This window comes from Delphinapterus leucas, chromosome X (genome assembly GCF_059928025.1).
Source record: "Delphinapterus leucas isolate spDelLeu-1000000601 "Yukka" chromosome X, BTC_Dleu_Yukka2, whole genome shotgun sequence".
NCBI classification, from domain to species: Eukaryota; Metazoa; Chordata; class Mammalia; order Artiodactyla; family Monodontidae; genus Delphinapterus; species Delphinapterus leucas.
In genome coordinates, this window is record NC_143150.1 from 98,937,057 (window position 1) to 98,955,639 (window position 18,583).

The following is an 18,583-nucleotide window of genomic DNA, read 5'->3' on the forward strand; positions in this document are numbered from 1 at the left end:
GCCTCATAAAGATGTGATGAAATAATGTTAAGACTTGTTGAAAATTATACCCCCTAAATACTGTTAAGTGACTGTTTCGCTTACTGAAATGAATTCTCTGCGTGTGTGTTTTTTTTCTAGATTTTCCTCTTTAAAAGGATGTCATTGACGAGCCAGAAAAGTAGAAAGCAGAATAATAATGAGCCACTCCCAGAGATAAAATCAATAGGAGATAAAATAGCTTTTAAAAAGAATAAGAAAGATGCCAACAAGAACCACATGGGGCAAAATCATCAGGATACCTCACCCCCAAATATGGAGAGAAGGTCAAAATCTTGCATAATACTGTGAATATATGTTTATGTTTTCATGGTCACCATGCCCATTGTAATTTATACTTGAAAAACATTTGAGCTCTGACGGAAAGTTTCTAATAACAAACTTTTAAAGATATAACTTAAGAACGTGTTTTATTTGGTTTGAATAGTATGACCAGTTTTGATATTTATTTAAATGCTGATATTTTTGACAAGCAATTTCAGAATATGTGTATCTCAGACTCTCCTTCAAGCGTTGTGGCCTTAACTGTTCAGTGTTGCAATATAAAATATATTTTTATATGTGAAACTTAAGATATTTCATAGTTTTTACTAAATTTTACCTCTTTATAATTTCATAAGGAAATATTTGCAATCTCATGACACTAACAGTTTTTAATGTATTTGCAATGTTCAAAAACTGAGTCAAAATTGTTTTTAATGAACATATTTTAATAAACTATAACTGGTCGGTTCCACTGTTTAAATGGGTGAATATGAATAAAATTTGGAGGTACTTGGAGTTATCAGTTGACAAAACAGGGGCAAAAAAAATCTAATTTTAAAATATTGAAAGATGCAAAATGCATTTCCCTTTGAGTAAAGAAAGTATCAGGGCAACTGTATAAACAGGACATCTTTGTGGAGAAACTGTGTTGAAATTTCTTTGCTTCCCGCTCCTCTCTTTAGGGAGGTGATTTGACATGAAAACATTGCAGATTATCTGCACTGTTTGACCATGCCACAGATCACCAGTCTAGGAGAACCGGACACAGCCAGACTGGCTCATTGCAGCTGTCTCTAGCACTGACAGTGGTAACTAAGGTTGGCTGTGTCACACAGTGCTCTGCCACAAGGGGTAGGAAGGGTAAAGCTGCTAAGTCTGCTCTAATAGAAACATTGCTTTCCTATGCTCACAGATGCTACTTATTTAATTGATCAAACTACCTTCATTTTTCCCATTCTAACTTCTGACTAAAACATTTGCTTATTCAATCACAGTGACCATTGCCCCATTTAAACAAAACAAGACAAAAATACTCCATCTTTGTGTTTCACATACAAGGGCTGTAAGGATGTTAGTCTAGAATAGATGTGATTTTGAAATCTTACAAAATAGTCTCCTATATTACATTTAGTGGAATTCTAATTTTATTCAAGGTAAGTTTAATAAAAAATTTTGCTATTGCCACTATAGTACTAGTACAGTATTGTAAAAATACTTTGCCAAAATATAAACTATAGAAGCCAAGTGGAAGTGAAACTCACAGTAATACTAAGACATGCCAGTTGTGATAGGCAGGATCCTAAAATGGCCCCCAAGGTTCCTGCCTGCTGGTATACTTGCCTTGAATAATCCCTTCCCCTTGAGAGTAGGGGAGACCAGTGAATATGATGAGCTATCACTCCATTGCTTATGTTATATTATGTGGAAAAGATGAAATATTTTGCAGATATAATTAAGATTCCTAATGAGTTAACTTTAAGCAAAAGAGAGATAATCCTAGGTGGGCCTGACCTAATCAGGCGAGCCCTTTCAAAAAAGATCTAGATGTCAGAGTTGGAAGAATTCAGAGCAATTCAAAGCAGTAGAGATGCTCTCCTGTTGGCCTTGAAGAAGCAAACTGCCATATTATGGAGAGGGCCATGTGCCAGGGTGAGAAGCCTCTAGGGTCTGAAGGCTTCTACTCTACAACTGCAAGGCACTGAATTCTGCCAACAACCAGTGAGCTTGGAAGAGGAACCCAGTCCTCAGATTAGACCATAGACCTGGCTGACACCCTGATTGCAGCTTTGTGAGGCCCTGAGCAAAGGACCTAGTTAAGTAGTACCCAGGCTCCTGACCCATGAAAACTATGAGATAATAACTATATGTTGTTCTAATCCACTAACTTTATGGTAATTTGTTATGCAGCAGTAGAAACTAACATCAGTTTTATTCTGGGAAAGGGCCTCTCTCAAATCAGAAAATTGGAGTCTTCATCTCAGGAATGAGGGGATATTTTATTAAATTTAACAAAAACTACATTTAAACCAGGGATCGCATAACTGAAGTATTTTCAGAGGCTAAACAGATAAGTGTAATGGAGCTGCTGCCAATCTGTTCTCCCTGGTAATTGCTGTTTCTCAATACTGGGCCCAGTGTTGCCAGACCCTCAGCCATTTTAAGAGTCTCATGCTCTACCGACTGAGCTAGCCGGGCGGCTTCCCCTCAGCCATTTTAAAAAGAAGGTGGAAATGCGGGTTTTTATATAGACAACTCATTCGTGTACATGTCCATGTGTGCATGCATGTACATAAACAGGGAGAGCCAAACCATAGCTGCAGGCCCAATTTGCCCACAAAGGGCAAATTGTGACCTCTGTTTTAAACAAAATACATTATTTTGGCAAGAGAAGTTTGTTTACAAGGAAAACATGTTGAAATAATTAATTAGGCCCTGGATTTATCTCAATTGTAATCTTCCCTAGTTTGGCCTCAGATTTTAAGCAGGAAATCAGAGTTAAAGAATTAATTAGAAAAGTGATGATTCTACTAAGAAGGTAATTTTTTTATTGCATACAAATGCATACTAAGCCTTCTTGGGAGTGTGGAGAGTTGGGGGAGGATGATCGAGTGTAACTGTATTGAATACAATAAAGTAACGTGTTTCTGCTGGAAGAAGCTACATTGACGTTAAGAGACAACAGACAAACAGGCTTAATAGCAGTCCCTCCAACAATTGTGACGGATGACTACTTTGGCATAATGTTAATACACAGTCCTAATCACTGAAACGTCAGGAAATGTTATCCTAACCCTAAAATTATTTACAAAAACTACAGCAGGAAATTTTATCTGACCAGGCCAAGCTGCATTCCCAACTAGTTCCATTTGCTTTCATTTTCATCTGGTATGTATAATATGTGTATTATGATAAATGAGATATCTTAAAGGTAAGGTTAGCAGTGGACTAGAGAGCTATATCTAACTTTAAATGACATTAATATGTTTTTATTTTAAGAAAAATCTTATCTGATTCGTGGTTAACATCTATCCCAAGATGAAAAAAAATTTTTTTTATATTCTAGAAAAGCTTTTGAAGTTTCTCAGAAGTAATCTTTACAAATACTTTGTTTAGAATTTGTCTAAATAGTAGCACAGTACTTCTAAAAGTTACAGAATTTTCCCTATGAGTGTGTTTATTACAACAGAAGTTTTCTATTATAATATCTCAGTCTATTAATTGCTTAAAATCATTAAAGTTCTGTACATAGGAATATTTGATTTTATATTTTTAGGTAACTTATAATTTCCAACTTAGCATCAGATTTATAGTAACTCCTTAATTGGTATAATTATGTAATTTACTGCAGAGAGTAATTAAGAATTACAAAAATTATATAAAAGTGTAAACTAATTTGGGAAAACTTTTTAATTAAATTGAAACTTTCGTTTTTGAATTGAATGCTGATTTACATAGTGTGTTAGTTTCAGGTTTACAGCAAACTGATTCAGATATGTGTGTGTGTGTGTGTGTGTATTTTAGATTATTTTCCATTAAAGGTTATTACAAGACATTGAATATAGTTCTCTGTGCTTATAGTAAATCCTCGTTGCTTATCTATTTTATGTATAGTAGTTTGTATCTCTTAATCCCATACTCCTAACTTATCCCTCCCCTTCTCTCTTTCCCCTTAGGTAACTAAGTTTGTTTTCTAGGTCTTTGAGTCTGTTTCTCTTTTGTATATAGGTTCATTTGTATTATTTTTTTAGATTCCACATATAAGTGATATATAGTATTTGTCTTTCTCTGTCTGACTTACTTCACTTAGTATGATGTTCTTTAGGTTACTCCATGTTGCTGCAATGCCATTTTTTCATTCTTTTTTATGGCTGAGTAATATTTCATGTGTGTGTGTGTATAAGAAGATATATATATCTTCTTAAACCAGTCATCTGTTCATGGACACTTGGCTTGTTTCCATGTCTTGGCTATTGTAAATAGTGGTGCTATGAACATTGGGATGCATGTATCTTTTCAAATTAGAGTTTTCATCTTTTCTGGATATGTGTCCAGGAATGGGATTGCTGGATCATATGGTAGTTCTGTTTTAACTTTTTAAGGAACCTCCATACTGTTCTCCATAGTGGCTGCACCAATTTATATTCCCACCAACAGTGCAAGTGGGTTCCCTTTTCTCTACAACCTCTCTGCATTTATTTGTAGACTTTTTGTGTGTGATATACTTTTTTTTAATTGAAGTATAGTTGATTTACAATGTTGTGTTAATTTCTTCTGTACAGCAGAGTGATTCAGTTATATATATGTTCTTTTTATGTTCTTTTCCATTATGGTTTATCTCAGGATATTGAATATAATTCCCTGTGCTATACAGTAGGACCTTGTTGTTATTTGTAGACTTTCTGATGATAGCCACTCTGACTGGTGCAAGCTGATACCTCATTGTAGTTTTGATTTGCATTTCTCTCATAATTAGTGATGTTGAGCAGCTTTTCATATGCCTGTTGGCCATATATATGTCTTCTTTGGAGAAATGTCTATTTAGGTCTCCTGCCCATTTCTTTATTGGGTTTGGGTTTTTTTGATACTGAATTGTATGAGCTGTTTGTATATTTTGGATATTAACCTCTTGTCGGTTGCATCGTTTGCAAATATTTTCTTCCATTCCATAGGTTGTCTTTTCGTTTTGTTGATGGTTTCCTTTGCTGTGCAAAAGCTTTTAAGTTTTATTAGGTCCCATTTGCTTATTTTTGCTTTTATTTCTTTTGCCTTGGGAGAGTGATCTAAGAAAATACTGCTATGATTTATGTCCTAGAATGTTTTGCCTATGTTGTCTTCTAGGAGTTTTATGGTGTCATGTCTTATATTTAGGTCTTTAAACCATTTTGAGTTAATGTTTTAATACGGTGTGATGGAGTGTTCTAATTTCATTGATTTACATGTAGCTGTCCAGCTTTCCCAATACCACTTGTTGAAGGGACTGTCTTTTCTCCATTCTTTATTCTTGTCTCCTTTGTGATACATTAATTGGCCATAGGTGCGTGGGTTTATTTCTGGGCTATCTATTCTGTTCCATTGATCTCTGTCTGTTTTTGTGCCAATACCACGTGTTTTGATTGCTGTAGCTTTGTAGTATTGTCTGAAGTCTGGAAGGGTTATGCCTCCAGTTTTGTTCTTTTTCCTCAGGATTGCTTTGGCAATTCTGGGTCTTTTGTGGTTCCATATAAATTTTAGGATTATTTGTTCTAGTTCTGTCAAAAATGTCATGGGTATTTTGACAGAGATTGCATTAAATCTGTGTAGACTGCTTTGGGTAGTATGGCCATTTTAGCAATATTAATTATTCCAGTCCAAGAGCATGGGATATTTTTCCATTTCTCTGAATCATCTTCAATTTCCTTTATCAGAGTTTTGTAACTTTCAGCATATAGGTCTTTTACCTCCTTGATTAAGTTTATTTCTAGGTATTTTTTTGATGCAGTTTTAAAGAGGATTGTTGTTTTTTTTAACTTTCTTTTTCTAGTATTTAATTGTTAGTGTAAAGAAATGCAACAGATTTTTGTATATTAATCTTAGATTCTGCTACCTTGCTGAATTCATTTATTAGTTCTGATAGTTTTTGTTTGTTTGTTTTGGCCATGCCACATGTCTTGCAGCATCTTAGTTCCAACCAGGGATTGAACCTGGACCACTGCAGTGAAAGCACCAAGTCCTAACCACTTGACCACCAGGGAATTCCCTAGTTCTAATAGTTTTTGTGTGGAGTCTTTATGGTTCTCTATATAGAGTATCATGTCATCTGCAAATAGTGATAGTTTTACTTTTCCCTTCCAACTTGGATACCTCTTATTTCTTTTACTTGTCTGATATCTATGGCTAGAACTTCCAATACTATGTTGAATAGAAGTAGTGAGAGTGGGCATCTTTGTCTTATTCCTGAATTTAGTAGGAAGGCTTTCAGCTTTTCACTGTTGAGTATTATGTTGGCTGTGGGTTTGTTGTAAATGCCTTTTATTATACTGAGATATGTTCCTTCTACCACTTTGGTGAGAGTTTTTATCATGAATGGACGTTGAATTTTATCAAATGCTTTTTCTGTGTCTATTGAGATGATCATGTGGTTCTTTTCTTTTGTTAATGTAGTGTATCACATTGATTGATTTGCATATGTTGAACCATCCTTGCGACCTTGAAATGAATCCAACTTGGTCATGGTGTATGATCCTTTTAATGTATTGTTGGATTTGGTTTGCTAATATTTTGTTTAGTATTTTTGCATCTGTATTCATCAAAGGGATTGGCCTGTGATTTTCTTTTTTTGTAGTATCTTTGTCTGGTTTTGGAATCAAGGTGATGGTGGCTTCATAGAATGAATTTGGGAGTGTTCCTTCCTCTTTGATCTTTTGGAATAGTTTGAGAAGCATAGGTATAAGTTCTTCTCTGTATGTTTGGTGGAATTCCCCAGTGTAGCCATCTGGTCCTGGACTTTTGTTTGCAGAAAGTTTTTTATTACAAATTCTATTTCACTTCTAGTGATCAGTCTGTTCAAATCATCTATTTCTTCTTGACTCAGTTTTGGCAGAAACTTGTTCATTTCTTCTAGATTGTTCAATTTGTTGGCATATAACTGTTCATAGTATTCTCTTATGATTCTTTTTATTTCTGCGGTATTGGTTGTTGTTTCTTCTCTTTTTCATTTTTTACTTTATTTGGGTCCTCTCTCTTTTCTTGGTGAGCCTGGCTAGAAGTTTGTCGGTTTTGTTTATCTTTTCAAAGAAAAAAACAGCTCTCGGTTTTATTGATCTTTTCTATTGTTTCTATATCTCTCTTTTATTTATTTCCTCTGATCTGTATTATTTCCTTCCTTCTGCTGACCTTGGGTGATTGCAGTGGGTTGGGGTAGGAGGAGAGTGTGACTATGAAGTGATAGTAGGAGGCAGTGTTTTTGGAGTGATGGAACTGTTCTGTATCTTGATTTTGGTGGTATTGCCTAAAACTATACATTGTAAAAACTGTACACCCAATAAAGGTCAGTTTTATTACATTAATTTTTACAATACCATTGAATATACTTTTTAAAAAACCCAATTCAGTCAAATAAATTATATGGACCTAAGACAATGAGACTTGAAAATCTAACTTTTGATCTAAAGGTAAAATTTGGGTTATCTTAAGAGTAGTAGTTCTTAGCCAAGGGTATATGTAAAACACAGGGAAATTTTTCAAACGTAACTGCCTATGACCTACCTGGTTCTGATTCACTAGGTCAAGGCTAGGGCTGGTCATATCTTTTAAAATAGCTTCCAAGGTAATTGTGATATAACATCAAGTGGAGAATAATTTATTTGAACTGACAAATTACTACAAAACTTCAGAATGTTGTCTCTCACAAGCAAACTACTATAATAATTAGAAGAAATTTCCACATTGTTTTCTCTGAAAGATACTAGTTGTATTAGTCTAGGTAGTTTAACTTCTGTAACAAAGACTCTCCGAATCTGAGTTAACTGAGTATTTATTTCTTGGACATGTCAAAATACACCAGTGGTATCTACGTACCACTTGTGTGACCTTCCTCCACACAGTAATTCAGGAATCTTGTCTCTTATCATTTGGTGGCTTTAGTATTCCCTTGGAGTCTTGCCATCCTCCAGGCCTGGAAGTTGTATATATCACTTATGCCCACATTCCACTGGCATTCAATGGCATGGGCCCAACTTACTGTAAGGAAAATTGAAAAATGTAGGCTAATTGTAAGCCTAGGAAAACAAGGGCTCAACACAATTGAATATACTTACTCTGTGTGCCAATGGAGGGCATATCCATGTACTTTCACAATTAAGAATGAAGGAGTATGGAATACTTTATACCTTTTTTAAAACTCATTTTAAGACATTGCCAACAGCACAAAAAGCCAAGTTTCCAAAGCATAGTTGTGTGTTACTAAGAATACTGGAAAATATATAAAAGTTTAATTTGGGCTTTGGAGGCCTCCCACCCTATTCTTGCTTTTGATCACGAGGACCTGCTGACATCACCCCTGATTGTTTCCCTTGTACCCTAGTGAATGGTCTTGTCCTCTAGGTTTTGTTTATCACCTCTGTTCTTCTCCAGAGTATTCAGTGAAGATCCACACAGGCGTGTTTCCTCCCTTCCTACTTCCCACGCAGATAGTCATATAGACTTGAGAAAAATTCACTCATTACACATTCATTATTACAGCATATAAAAATATTATCCATAGCCACAACATGTGTACCGTATGTCTTAGCACATATTATAAATTGGTTGTGGTCAGTGGGATGAGCATCACAGAGGTACTCCAAGAAGAATGCACATATGGAATATAACCTTATCCCATTCTTCATTCTCCACTTAAGTGCTAGAAAAGTGATTCTTTGACTTGTATGGTAGTGATGGCAGCAGCATTTGTACATGTGGGAAGAGGTAGAAAAAGGAGAAACAGAAAAATAGAAAGTGTCAGTGATCTACTGATACAGGAATTTATCCCCTATTTTCGTAGAAGGGCCTAAACATCAAACAAATGAAATAATCAATACATTTTGTCTGTTTCCTATGTTTGTAACAGACTGCATTTGCATTGATTTAAAAGCAAGTTTTGTTTCCAAGAAGAGATGGCTTACAAGGGATTTTATGCCTCCTCTTTCCTGAAAAGTTGAATAGAGTAACATATTGGATAGTATTTTGGCCATCTTTCACAGTCACTAATAAAGGGATTACTCCAGCCACAAAGGCATCAAAGTAAGTACTTTCAGGGGTCAGAAGAGAAGGTACTCCAAAAGACCACACCTCTGTCTTCAGCATGAGGTCAGTGTCAGAACTCCATTGTAGGGTTATGACTTCTTAGTAGCAGGATTGTTTTATTTAGAAAACCAGCAAATTCTTTACTTCCATCAAGAATTGAAATATAAGACACAGGGCTCAGACAGTGTGTGGGTGAAGCAATAAGAAAAGGAGTAAGAAGTATGTGTAAACTGATAAAATCAATGTCAATTAGGCAATGGGTGTTTAGTTTCCAAGCCTGTATGTCACTTGTTCCCTAAAATTCCCAATCCTGTAGATTTTGAATCCTCAAAAGGAGGCCTAGAAGCACACTTTCCTCAGGATTGGTATCTAATACTAAGGGGAATGATCATAAGAGAGAAAATTGAGAAGTTGGAAGAAATGTGACATTTCATAAACCATAAGAGACAGTAAAAAGAGGCCTTGAAGGGATTGAAGTAGCCAAGGTTGAAAGAGAAATGGAAACCCAAATAACAGAGAGAAACATGGACCCTCCCTCTGAACTATTTGGATTTAAGCATAGCTGAAGAAGCTGAAGGAATTTGGTTTTGTAATACAAGCACAGTACATTTTCCTTTGAGCAACTACCTGCCATGTTCAAGTTTCTGAAAATAATGTAAATGATTTTATCAATGATAAAATAGCCTACCAAAACCCTTTAAATCTTGGGGCAAAAATCTGACCTCCCAAAAACCACTGCCAGAAAATTTCTTCGTATATTTGTGTAAGGCTCATTGGAAGTTGGCAAATTGTTTTCATATTTCAACAATTTGTTACTAACCACCTCAAAAGTTTCCAGAGAAAAAAGGAAGTAGAAACGTAAGCACCATTGGAAAATAATTTTCTCTGCCTTTTAGAAATTGTCTATGTTTTAGTAGGAAAAGACTAATAATTTATCCTCTCTAACTACCAAAAGATAGAACTTAAAGAAATTGACTAAACTGATATTTTAAACAGCTTTGTTAAATTTTTCATTTCAGTTATTGTACTTTTCAACTCTAGAATTTTCATTTGGTCCTTTTTTATGATTTTTATTTCTCTATTGAGATTCTCTATTGACTCATTATTAGCACATTTTCTTTTAATTCATTAAACATAATTTCCTTTAATTACTTGAACAAATTTATAACACCTACCTTGAAGATATTCTCGGCTAAATGCAATATCTGGGTCCACTCACAGTCAGTTTCTATTGACCACATTTTTCCTGAGTCTGGGGTACACTTTTCAGTTTCTTTGTATGTCCAGTACTTTTTGGTTTAAAAGTGGACATTTTAGATAATATTTTATATAATATATTCTAATAATTCAAGATTGTTTTATTTTTCTGGAATTTTTTTAGAATTTTATTTATTTTTTTATATAGCAGGTTCTTACTAGTTATCCATTTTATACATATTAGTATATGTGTGCCAATCCCAGTCTTCCAGTTCTGGAAGTTTTTTGTATAGTTGTTTTATTTGTTTGATGTTTAGTTACTTGTCTGAACTTAAACTGCAGAATCTGTCTTCACCCACCTCCAACCCCCATCATCCCACCTCATTCCCCAGTATCCAGTTGCTGATGTCTCTGTTCAGATTTTTAATTAGTTTTGCATTTTAGCCCAACTTCCTAAAGGTTGCCTCTGTGTCTGAATAGCTCAGTTGGTTAGCCAGTTAATTTGGCTGAAGTTGTATTCAAACAGTTGTGCTCATAAGGCTTCCACCCTCTGCTGATTGAACTGTACATAGTTAAGGAATGCATTCAAACTTGCAGCCAGTTCTTATGTTTCCCTTGGCTTTCACTTTTCCCCAGGATCTTTTGGGTCTCCCTCATGTTTTTAGTTTAGCAGTCCATGAGGTTGGTATGGACTTATCTCAGCACTTCTCTGGTTCAGTGGTTTCAGGATCTCCCCATTAAATATTTGGCTATAATCAACCTCAACCTAGGACCTCAGCCTTGGACTAGCAAAGCTGGGAGGGTTTCCCCCTTCTGTTACAAACCAAATCCATCACTTCTGTCTGGCAAATCTGTGGGTTTTCATCCTCTCCCCTTTATCCCTCACAGGCGTTACCCCCCCCCCAAATATCCTACACATCTAATTCACATTGGCACCTGCTTTCCAGAGGACCTAAACTGACACAATGGGTGGCATAGTGAAATGGGCCATCAACCTTGCAGTTTTCATTGAGGAGGTGTTTAAACTAGAATTGGATGATCCAGAACCATCCTCATTCATAAAACTGAGACTGCTCTGGAGCAAACAACCGGTCTCTCTCCAGGTCTGCTAGCTGAAATCAAAGATATCACTCAATGCTTGAAGGAACCCAGGGGTTAAATTCCTCCTGTATAAAGGAATGAGGCAATCATATAGGAGAGGATTCAACGGCCATTGGAATTTAGTCAGTTGTCACCAACCTGAGGTGAGAAAGCTAGATTAAGAGCTGAAGGAGGATCCACTGGGGGTACCATCCTGGCAAAGACCTGAGCCAGGAAGTAAATAACCTTCTAAGGTTTCCTAACTATATCAATATTTGCATTCAAGTACTAGTAATAGAGACCTGAATATAGTAGCTAAAAACACAACAGTTTATTCTCTTGCATAGAACAAGTTCACAGGTAGACAGTCTTCAATTGTTATGACAACTCCACAAAATCATCAGGGATCCAGAATCATCTTAACTTTTGCTCAGCCATTCTCACCATGTGGCTTCTTCTGTCCTTAAGGTCACCCATGTCCCAAGGTAGATGCTGGAATTCCAGCCATTACATATGTAGTCTAGGAAAGAGAATGGAAGAAAAGCAACCCCAACTGAGTTAGCTCCTTTAAACAACTCTTCCCAAAGTTGCTTACACCACTTCCGCTAAATCCCATTGGCTAAAACTTGATCATATTTCCACGACAAGGGGTTCAGAGGCAGAACATGTAGCTCTTTATTCTGGGAAGCAATGTGCCCAGCTAAAAATCAGGCTTCTGTTATTAAACAAGTCTTTGCCACAGTGATCCCTCAGTTTAAAAAAATCCACAATTGATCTAGGTTCAGTTGAACAGTGTGGACAGAAAGAGACAGGAACTTGGGGAAATATTTTTCCTTACGGGCTCCACTAGAGACAAGAGGACAGAGTCAACCCCTTTCGTGAACCGTGGCACGGAATCATCCATAACCACCAGGTACTAGAGGAGAGCCCTGCTCACTACCCTGGAAAAACCCCAGACATGAGATTCATTAGGATGCAAGTCCATGGTATTTTATATAGCATTAAAGACTTCTTTGGGCTAACAGAAATTGGAAAGGCTCAGCCATATCTAGGTTACAAAAAGGAGAAGGCTTTATATAAACTTTCTTAACCAGTATGGTCTTGCATAATCATGGCTCCCCAGGCCTTCCTCCCAAAAGGTACTGACTGTTTTAAAATAGTACAATAAAATCAACCAAATTGGCTGTGAAAATCTACTAAATATAAACTCTGGTAACAGCCTCACACACACACACACACACACACACACACGTACACACATTCTAGTGAAAATCATCCCAGGTCCAGAACTGAGTCTGGTAAACTCAGTTGTACTTGATTGTTACTTTGACTTTACCTGAGAAGTCTTCACTGAACACACAGGGAAGATTTTAGAAGAGTTTTTTTTTTTTAAAGTAGACAGTTTTTGCCTTCTCTCTGATTATTCATGGAATGAATATATCATTTTCCTATGTCATAACTCCTCTGTTGATGAGATATATAAATATATAGAAGTGATAATAATTCATGTTAATGAGGTATATAATATAACAGACACTTTCTTGAATGGGAAGCATTCAGCAAGAGAGAACTGCAGAGTTGGTTTTCTCCATTCTGGACACCAGAACCTTGCCTTCAGCCATCAGGCAGACACTCCCATTCCAAGTATCTACCTTCCATAACACATGGAGGAAGCATTTCATTGAGAACTTCATGAAGACAATGAGAATCATAAATGTATATATTTCATTACAAAGTTAAAGCATGATTATATACAGTAATTATAATAATAACATTTAATAAGCATTTATACACCACACACTGTTCTAAGTGCTTTCTCTTTATTAAGTCATTTAATCTTCACAACAAGCGTATGAGAAGAGTTATTATCCCAATTTTCAAATGTAGAAGTGAGTCACAGAGAAGATAATGAACTTGCATCAGAACACACAGCTTGGGCTTCCCTAGCGGCTCAGTGGTTAGGAATCCGACTGCCAATGCAGGGGACACGGGTTCGAGCCCTGGTCCGGGAAGATCCCACATGCCGTGGAGCAACGAAGCCCGTGTGCCACAACTACTGAGCCCTTGTGCCACAACTACTGAAGCCCATGTGCCTAGAGCCCGTGCTCTGCAACAAGAGAAGCCACCACAATGAGAAGCCCGTGCACCGCAACAAAGAGTAGCCCCCCTCGCCACAACTAGGGAAAGCCCGCACACAGCAATGAAGACCCAACGCAGCCAAAAATAAATAAATAAAATAATAAAATTTTTTTAAATAATAAAAATAAAAGAGATGATATTTTTAAAAAAAAACCACACAGCTTGTAAATGGATTTCTAACTTTACAAAACCCGTGTTCTTAATCACGACACTTTAAATTGTGTATAGTAATTATTTCACCTCCACATTAATTTCCTTTTTTTCTCTCTGAAGAAATGAATATCCTTAGCCAGCTGTAGCTAATAAAATGCTCTTCATTTTGATCCTGTCTTGTTTTACTTTGTTGTGTTACTCAAGTTCTGTTGATAAGTCCTCTTCTCGGTGTCACGTTGCCATATCCGCTGGGGTCTGTGCAGGCTACGTTTATTGGCTTTGTACTGTGTCAGCTTAGCTAACCCCGGAACTGTGTTTCTCAGAATTGCCTTCCTTGTGTGGTTCTGATTTCTGGTTGGCCACAAGAGATTGTAGAAGGTAAAGATTCAGTAGTAATTATTCTCTGAAAGTCAGTGAAAGGTACCAGGCAATACTGCAGAGTGCACACGTTGCCACTGGTATGCTGGCTTACCTTGTTAGCACCGGATAGCAGCTGGGCCCGCAGGTTCTTCAGCTCCTGCCTGACCTTCAACTTCAAGTTCTGGGCCACTTGCATATGCAGCTGCATAACAAAAGATGCCAATTTCTGCAGGTCACCCACATCACTGAAGCTGGAGATGGTAACGACAGATGGTTTCCACTTTGTGAGTTCCAGTTTGTCCTTGCTCTCTCCCACTTCACATTCAGCTTTTCTTGCTGACAGCTAGCCCTGCTACTTGCAGTGACTTCAGGCTCATCACCATAAGCAGAGACAAGTTTTTCATACAGTTCCTCACCAATTCCCACAATTGCCTAAGGTCTAATCCTTATGATAAATTTCAAATTCCATGTGGCTTACAGTGGTTCTGCTTCCCTAATTGAACCCTGATGGACAAACCAATTTATCCTATGATGATGAACTAACTTCAAAGCCAATGACTTAACAAAGGTTTATTCTGAGCTCAGGTTACAAATCCAGTGTGAATCAACAAAGTGGGTTAGCCAACACTTGGTACATACGGTAAGCTGTTTCAACTGTAGCCGTTCTAAAAGGTATATAGTGTTCTCATTATGGTTTTAATTTGAGTTTCCCTAATGATGTTGAGCATCTTTTCTGTGCTTATTTGCCATCCATATATCTACTTTGGATTATCTTTTCCAAATTGGTGAGGTTGTTTATTTTCTTATTATGGAGTTTTGAGAGTTCTTTATGGGTATGTGATTTGCAAATATTTTCTCTCCATCTGTGGCTTGCCTTTTAATTTTCCTAACACTACCTTTTAAAAAGCAGATGTTTTTAATTTTGAAGAAGTCCATTTAACATTATTTTTTTATGGATTGTGCTTTTGATGTCATATCTAAGAAATCTTTGCCTACCCCAAGGTCACTAAGATTTTCTCCTATGTTTTCTTCTAGATATTTTACAGTTTTGTTTTACATTCAGGACTGTTATCCTTTTTGAATTAATGTTTGTCTTTAGTGTGAGGTATGGATCAAAGTTTTTTATTTATTGAGATATGAATGTGTAATTGTTAACAGCACTAAAGGAAAAGACTATCCTTTCTGTGCTGCATTGCTTTTGCACCTTTATCGGAAATCAATTGTCCTTATATGTGTGGACCTATTTCTGGACTTTCTATTCTGTTTCATTGATCTATTTGTCTACCTTTATGCCAACACCACTGTCTTCATTAATGTAGCTTTTTAATAAATCTTCAAGTCAAGGAGTGTTATTCCTCCAAATTTTTCTTTTCTTCTAGGCCCTTTCATTTTTATATTCATTTTAAAATCAGTCTGTTAATTTCTGTTTAAGAAGCCTACTGAGATTGTGATTTGAATTGAACTGAGTTTAATGTATAGGACAGTTTGGGGAGAATTGACATTTTAACAATATTGAGTCTTCTGATCCATGAACTTTAATTTCACTTAATATTGTTTTGGGTATTCAGATCTTACAAGCTTTTGTCAGATTTATACCTAAATATTTCATATTTTAATGCTATTACAAATGGTACTATATTTAAATTTCAACTTCCAATTGTTTATATAATTTACAGTATAGGGAACTCACTTATCAGTTCTAATTGTTTTTTTGAAGATTCCGATGGATTTTCTACATAGACAATCATTTCATCTTTGAATAGACGGTTTTACTTTTTCTTCCCAATCTGAATACCTTTGTTTTCTTTTTCTTGCCTGATTGCACTGGCTAGAACTTCCAGTACAATAATGAATAGGAGTGGCAAGAGTGGACGTCATGATCTTAAGGGAAAAACATTCAGTCATTCACCATAAAGTGTGATATCAGCTGCAGTTCTTTTGTAAATGAATGCTCTTTATTGGGTTGAAGAAGTTTCCTTCTAGTTTCAGTTTGCTGAAAATTTTTACCAGGAATGGATGTTGAATTTTGTCAAATACTTTTTCTGCATGTATTGAGATTATCATCTAGTTTTTTTATGGTCTGTTAATGTGGTGAAACATATTGATTGAATTTTGAATGTTAAAACATTTGTATTCTTATGCTAAACTCTTTTCATGATGCATTATACTTTTTATGTTATATATTGTTTGATTCAATTCGCTAAAGAATTTTTACATCTGTGTTCATGAGGGAAATTGATCTGTAGTTTTTTTGGTGTTTTTTGGTAATATCTTTGGTTTTGCTATCAGTGTAATGTTGGCCTCATAGAATGAGTTGGGACGTATTCCTCCTCTTCAATTTTCTCTAAGAGTTTATGAGAATTGGTATTATTTCTTCCTTAAATGTAGGTAGAGTTCACCAGTGAAGTCAACAGGGCCTGGAATTTTCTTTGTAGGGAGGTTTTTGACTACACATATTGACTCTTAAATGCTAAAGCCTAGGAATGATGCATCACACTTACAGCCAGAACCAGCGGCATGGTTCTGCCTAAGTGCAAGAAGGCTGGGAAATGTAGGGGAGCACATGAATATTTAGTGGTCAGTGAATATCTGTGCCATAGGGTCTTTGGAAATGTTATAGAAAATTAAGTCTACTTTGAGTAATTGTTCAAAGTTTACTTTAAGGTTGTGAGATGTAGCAACTATATTACTAGGCAGGTTTGTCCCCTTCAACACTGCAAAAAAAAAACACATTGCTTTTATCATACGACTCTGGAAATAAGATCACATTCTCTGTGCTGTGGCTCTGTTCTCTTCAGTGGAAATTCAGTTTTCTGCTCCTATGGCTTCTGGTCCACATTGGTGAGGAGAGGATTTTATCCAAGTTAGGCTTTGGCAGGAAAAATAATTTCTAGATTGGATCCAAGATGAAAATGGTTCCTTGGCCTTATGGAAACACAAATACCATGACTCGTCCTGTCTTACACTATAAATATTCCAGTGTCTGCAGAAGCTTCTCTTGGCTGCCGAACTGTTTAAATATTTCATGTGCACCAATATTTAGGATACAAAACCCCACAAAAGCTTGAATTTTATTAAAACTTTCATATTCTTAACACTAGTTTCTTTGGTGTGTCAGATAAATATATTTGATCATAAATTAAGAATTTATTGGAAGTTATATCACGCAGGGCACATGTCAAGATGCTGCAACAGAGAACTACTATTCAGTGGTTTATTCAGGGTATACGTTTCTCTCTCAGATCACAGTCCAGAAATGTGCAGTCCAAGGCTAGTAAAGCTGCTCTACCATCGTCAATATAGGGCTTCCATTTGTTTCATGGTTCAAGATAGCTTGGGTCCAGTTCGCATCATCTCCCAGCCAAGATTAAAGGGAAAGGCTCAGGAGAGCACGTGAACCTTCCATTGTAGGGGAACAAGTTGAAATAGCATACGTTACTCCTGCTTCGCTCCAATGACCAGTACTTAGCCTCGTGACCACACCAAATTGCAAACAAGGATGAAATGTCATCCTGAGCTGGGAATCCAAGTGCCTAGGTAAAGCTTGGGAATTCTGGGGGGTTTTTTCAGCTTTTTTTTTTAATTGAAGTATAGTCAATTTACAGTGTTTTATTAATTTCTGCTGTATATATATATATATATATATATATATCCATTCTTTTTTTAAAATATTCTTTTCCATTATGGTTGATCACAGGATATTGAATATAATTCCTTGTGCTATACAGTAGGACCTTGTTATGGGAGTTCTGTTGTTAAAGGGAGAGACTGGATATTGGTGGGAAGTGAGTAAGCTTTCAGGAGTGCACAATATGGGCCGGAAGGCAGAAGAAAACAATTTGGAAACAAGCAAAAGGACGCCAGCTTTGAGTGGGGGCAGGGTGCACAGGAAACAGGCACTATAGGAACAGTCAGGGCCCTGCTATTGGGTTAAAGAAAAAAAAAACTCCAACCGTTTTGTCATTTTTCTGTCACTTGTTCTAGATTCAAGGTCCAAATGACCAAGAAAAGATACATACCTTACTCTGTATTGGGGAAATAAGGAAGAATCAGATGAACGTGACCTCCTGAAACTCCATGGGTTTCCACAATTGGAGGGGGAGCTATTTGGATTTCTCATAGTACCAAATTTTTTATAATAGGGAGTGGTAGGTCCCCAGAAAGAAATTGGGGTACCATTTGGAAAGGGTGTTGGGCTATCACAAAATGCATATCTACCATATTAATCACTTTAAATATTTGCCCGAATATTGGTACCATCTAATTTATTTGACCATCCCCAAAACAAAGTTGTGATAACTATAAAAAAAGAAGTCACCATCATATCCCATATGCTGCCAGGACCTCGGTTTTACTGGTGCTTTCTTTGTCATGTTTCTTCTACCTATCCCTTCTTTCCCATTCTTTCTGTGTTTTTCCAAACCTTATTATCTGTTGCCTGAACCTGCCACTCCTTGGCTAGGCTGCTTGGGATGCAAGTAAGAGAAAACCCTAACTCAGCTGTTACAAACAGTAAGGACATGTCTTACCACTGATATCAAGCAGTCCAGAAATCCAGGTAGGCTACAGGTACCAGAGGTCTGGTCTC

At 36.5% G+C, this 18,583-nt stretch overlaps 1 protein-coding gene across 3 annotated transcripts in view; it reads left to right on the forward strand.

Annotated features, from left to right (window-relative positions):
- The window catches only part of RPGR (retinitis pigmentosa GTPase regulator), a 69,012-nt gene extending 61,663 nt beyond the window's left edge, over positions 1 to 7,349 (forward strand). For all 3 annotated transcript variants that reach the window (XM_022565597.2, XM_089904636.1, XM_089904637.1), the window contains one exon: positions 121 to 7,349. In XM_022565597.2, the coding sequence (XP_022421305.2) occupies positions 121 to 330 (210 nt within the window). In that variant the 3' untranslated portion in view covers positions 331 to 7,349. The remainder of the gene's footprint in view (positions 1 to 120) is intronic.
- Positions 7,350 to 18,583: the final 11,234 nt, after the last annotated feature.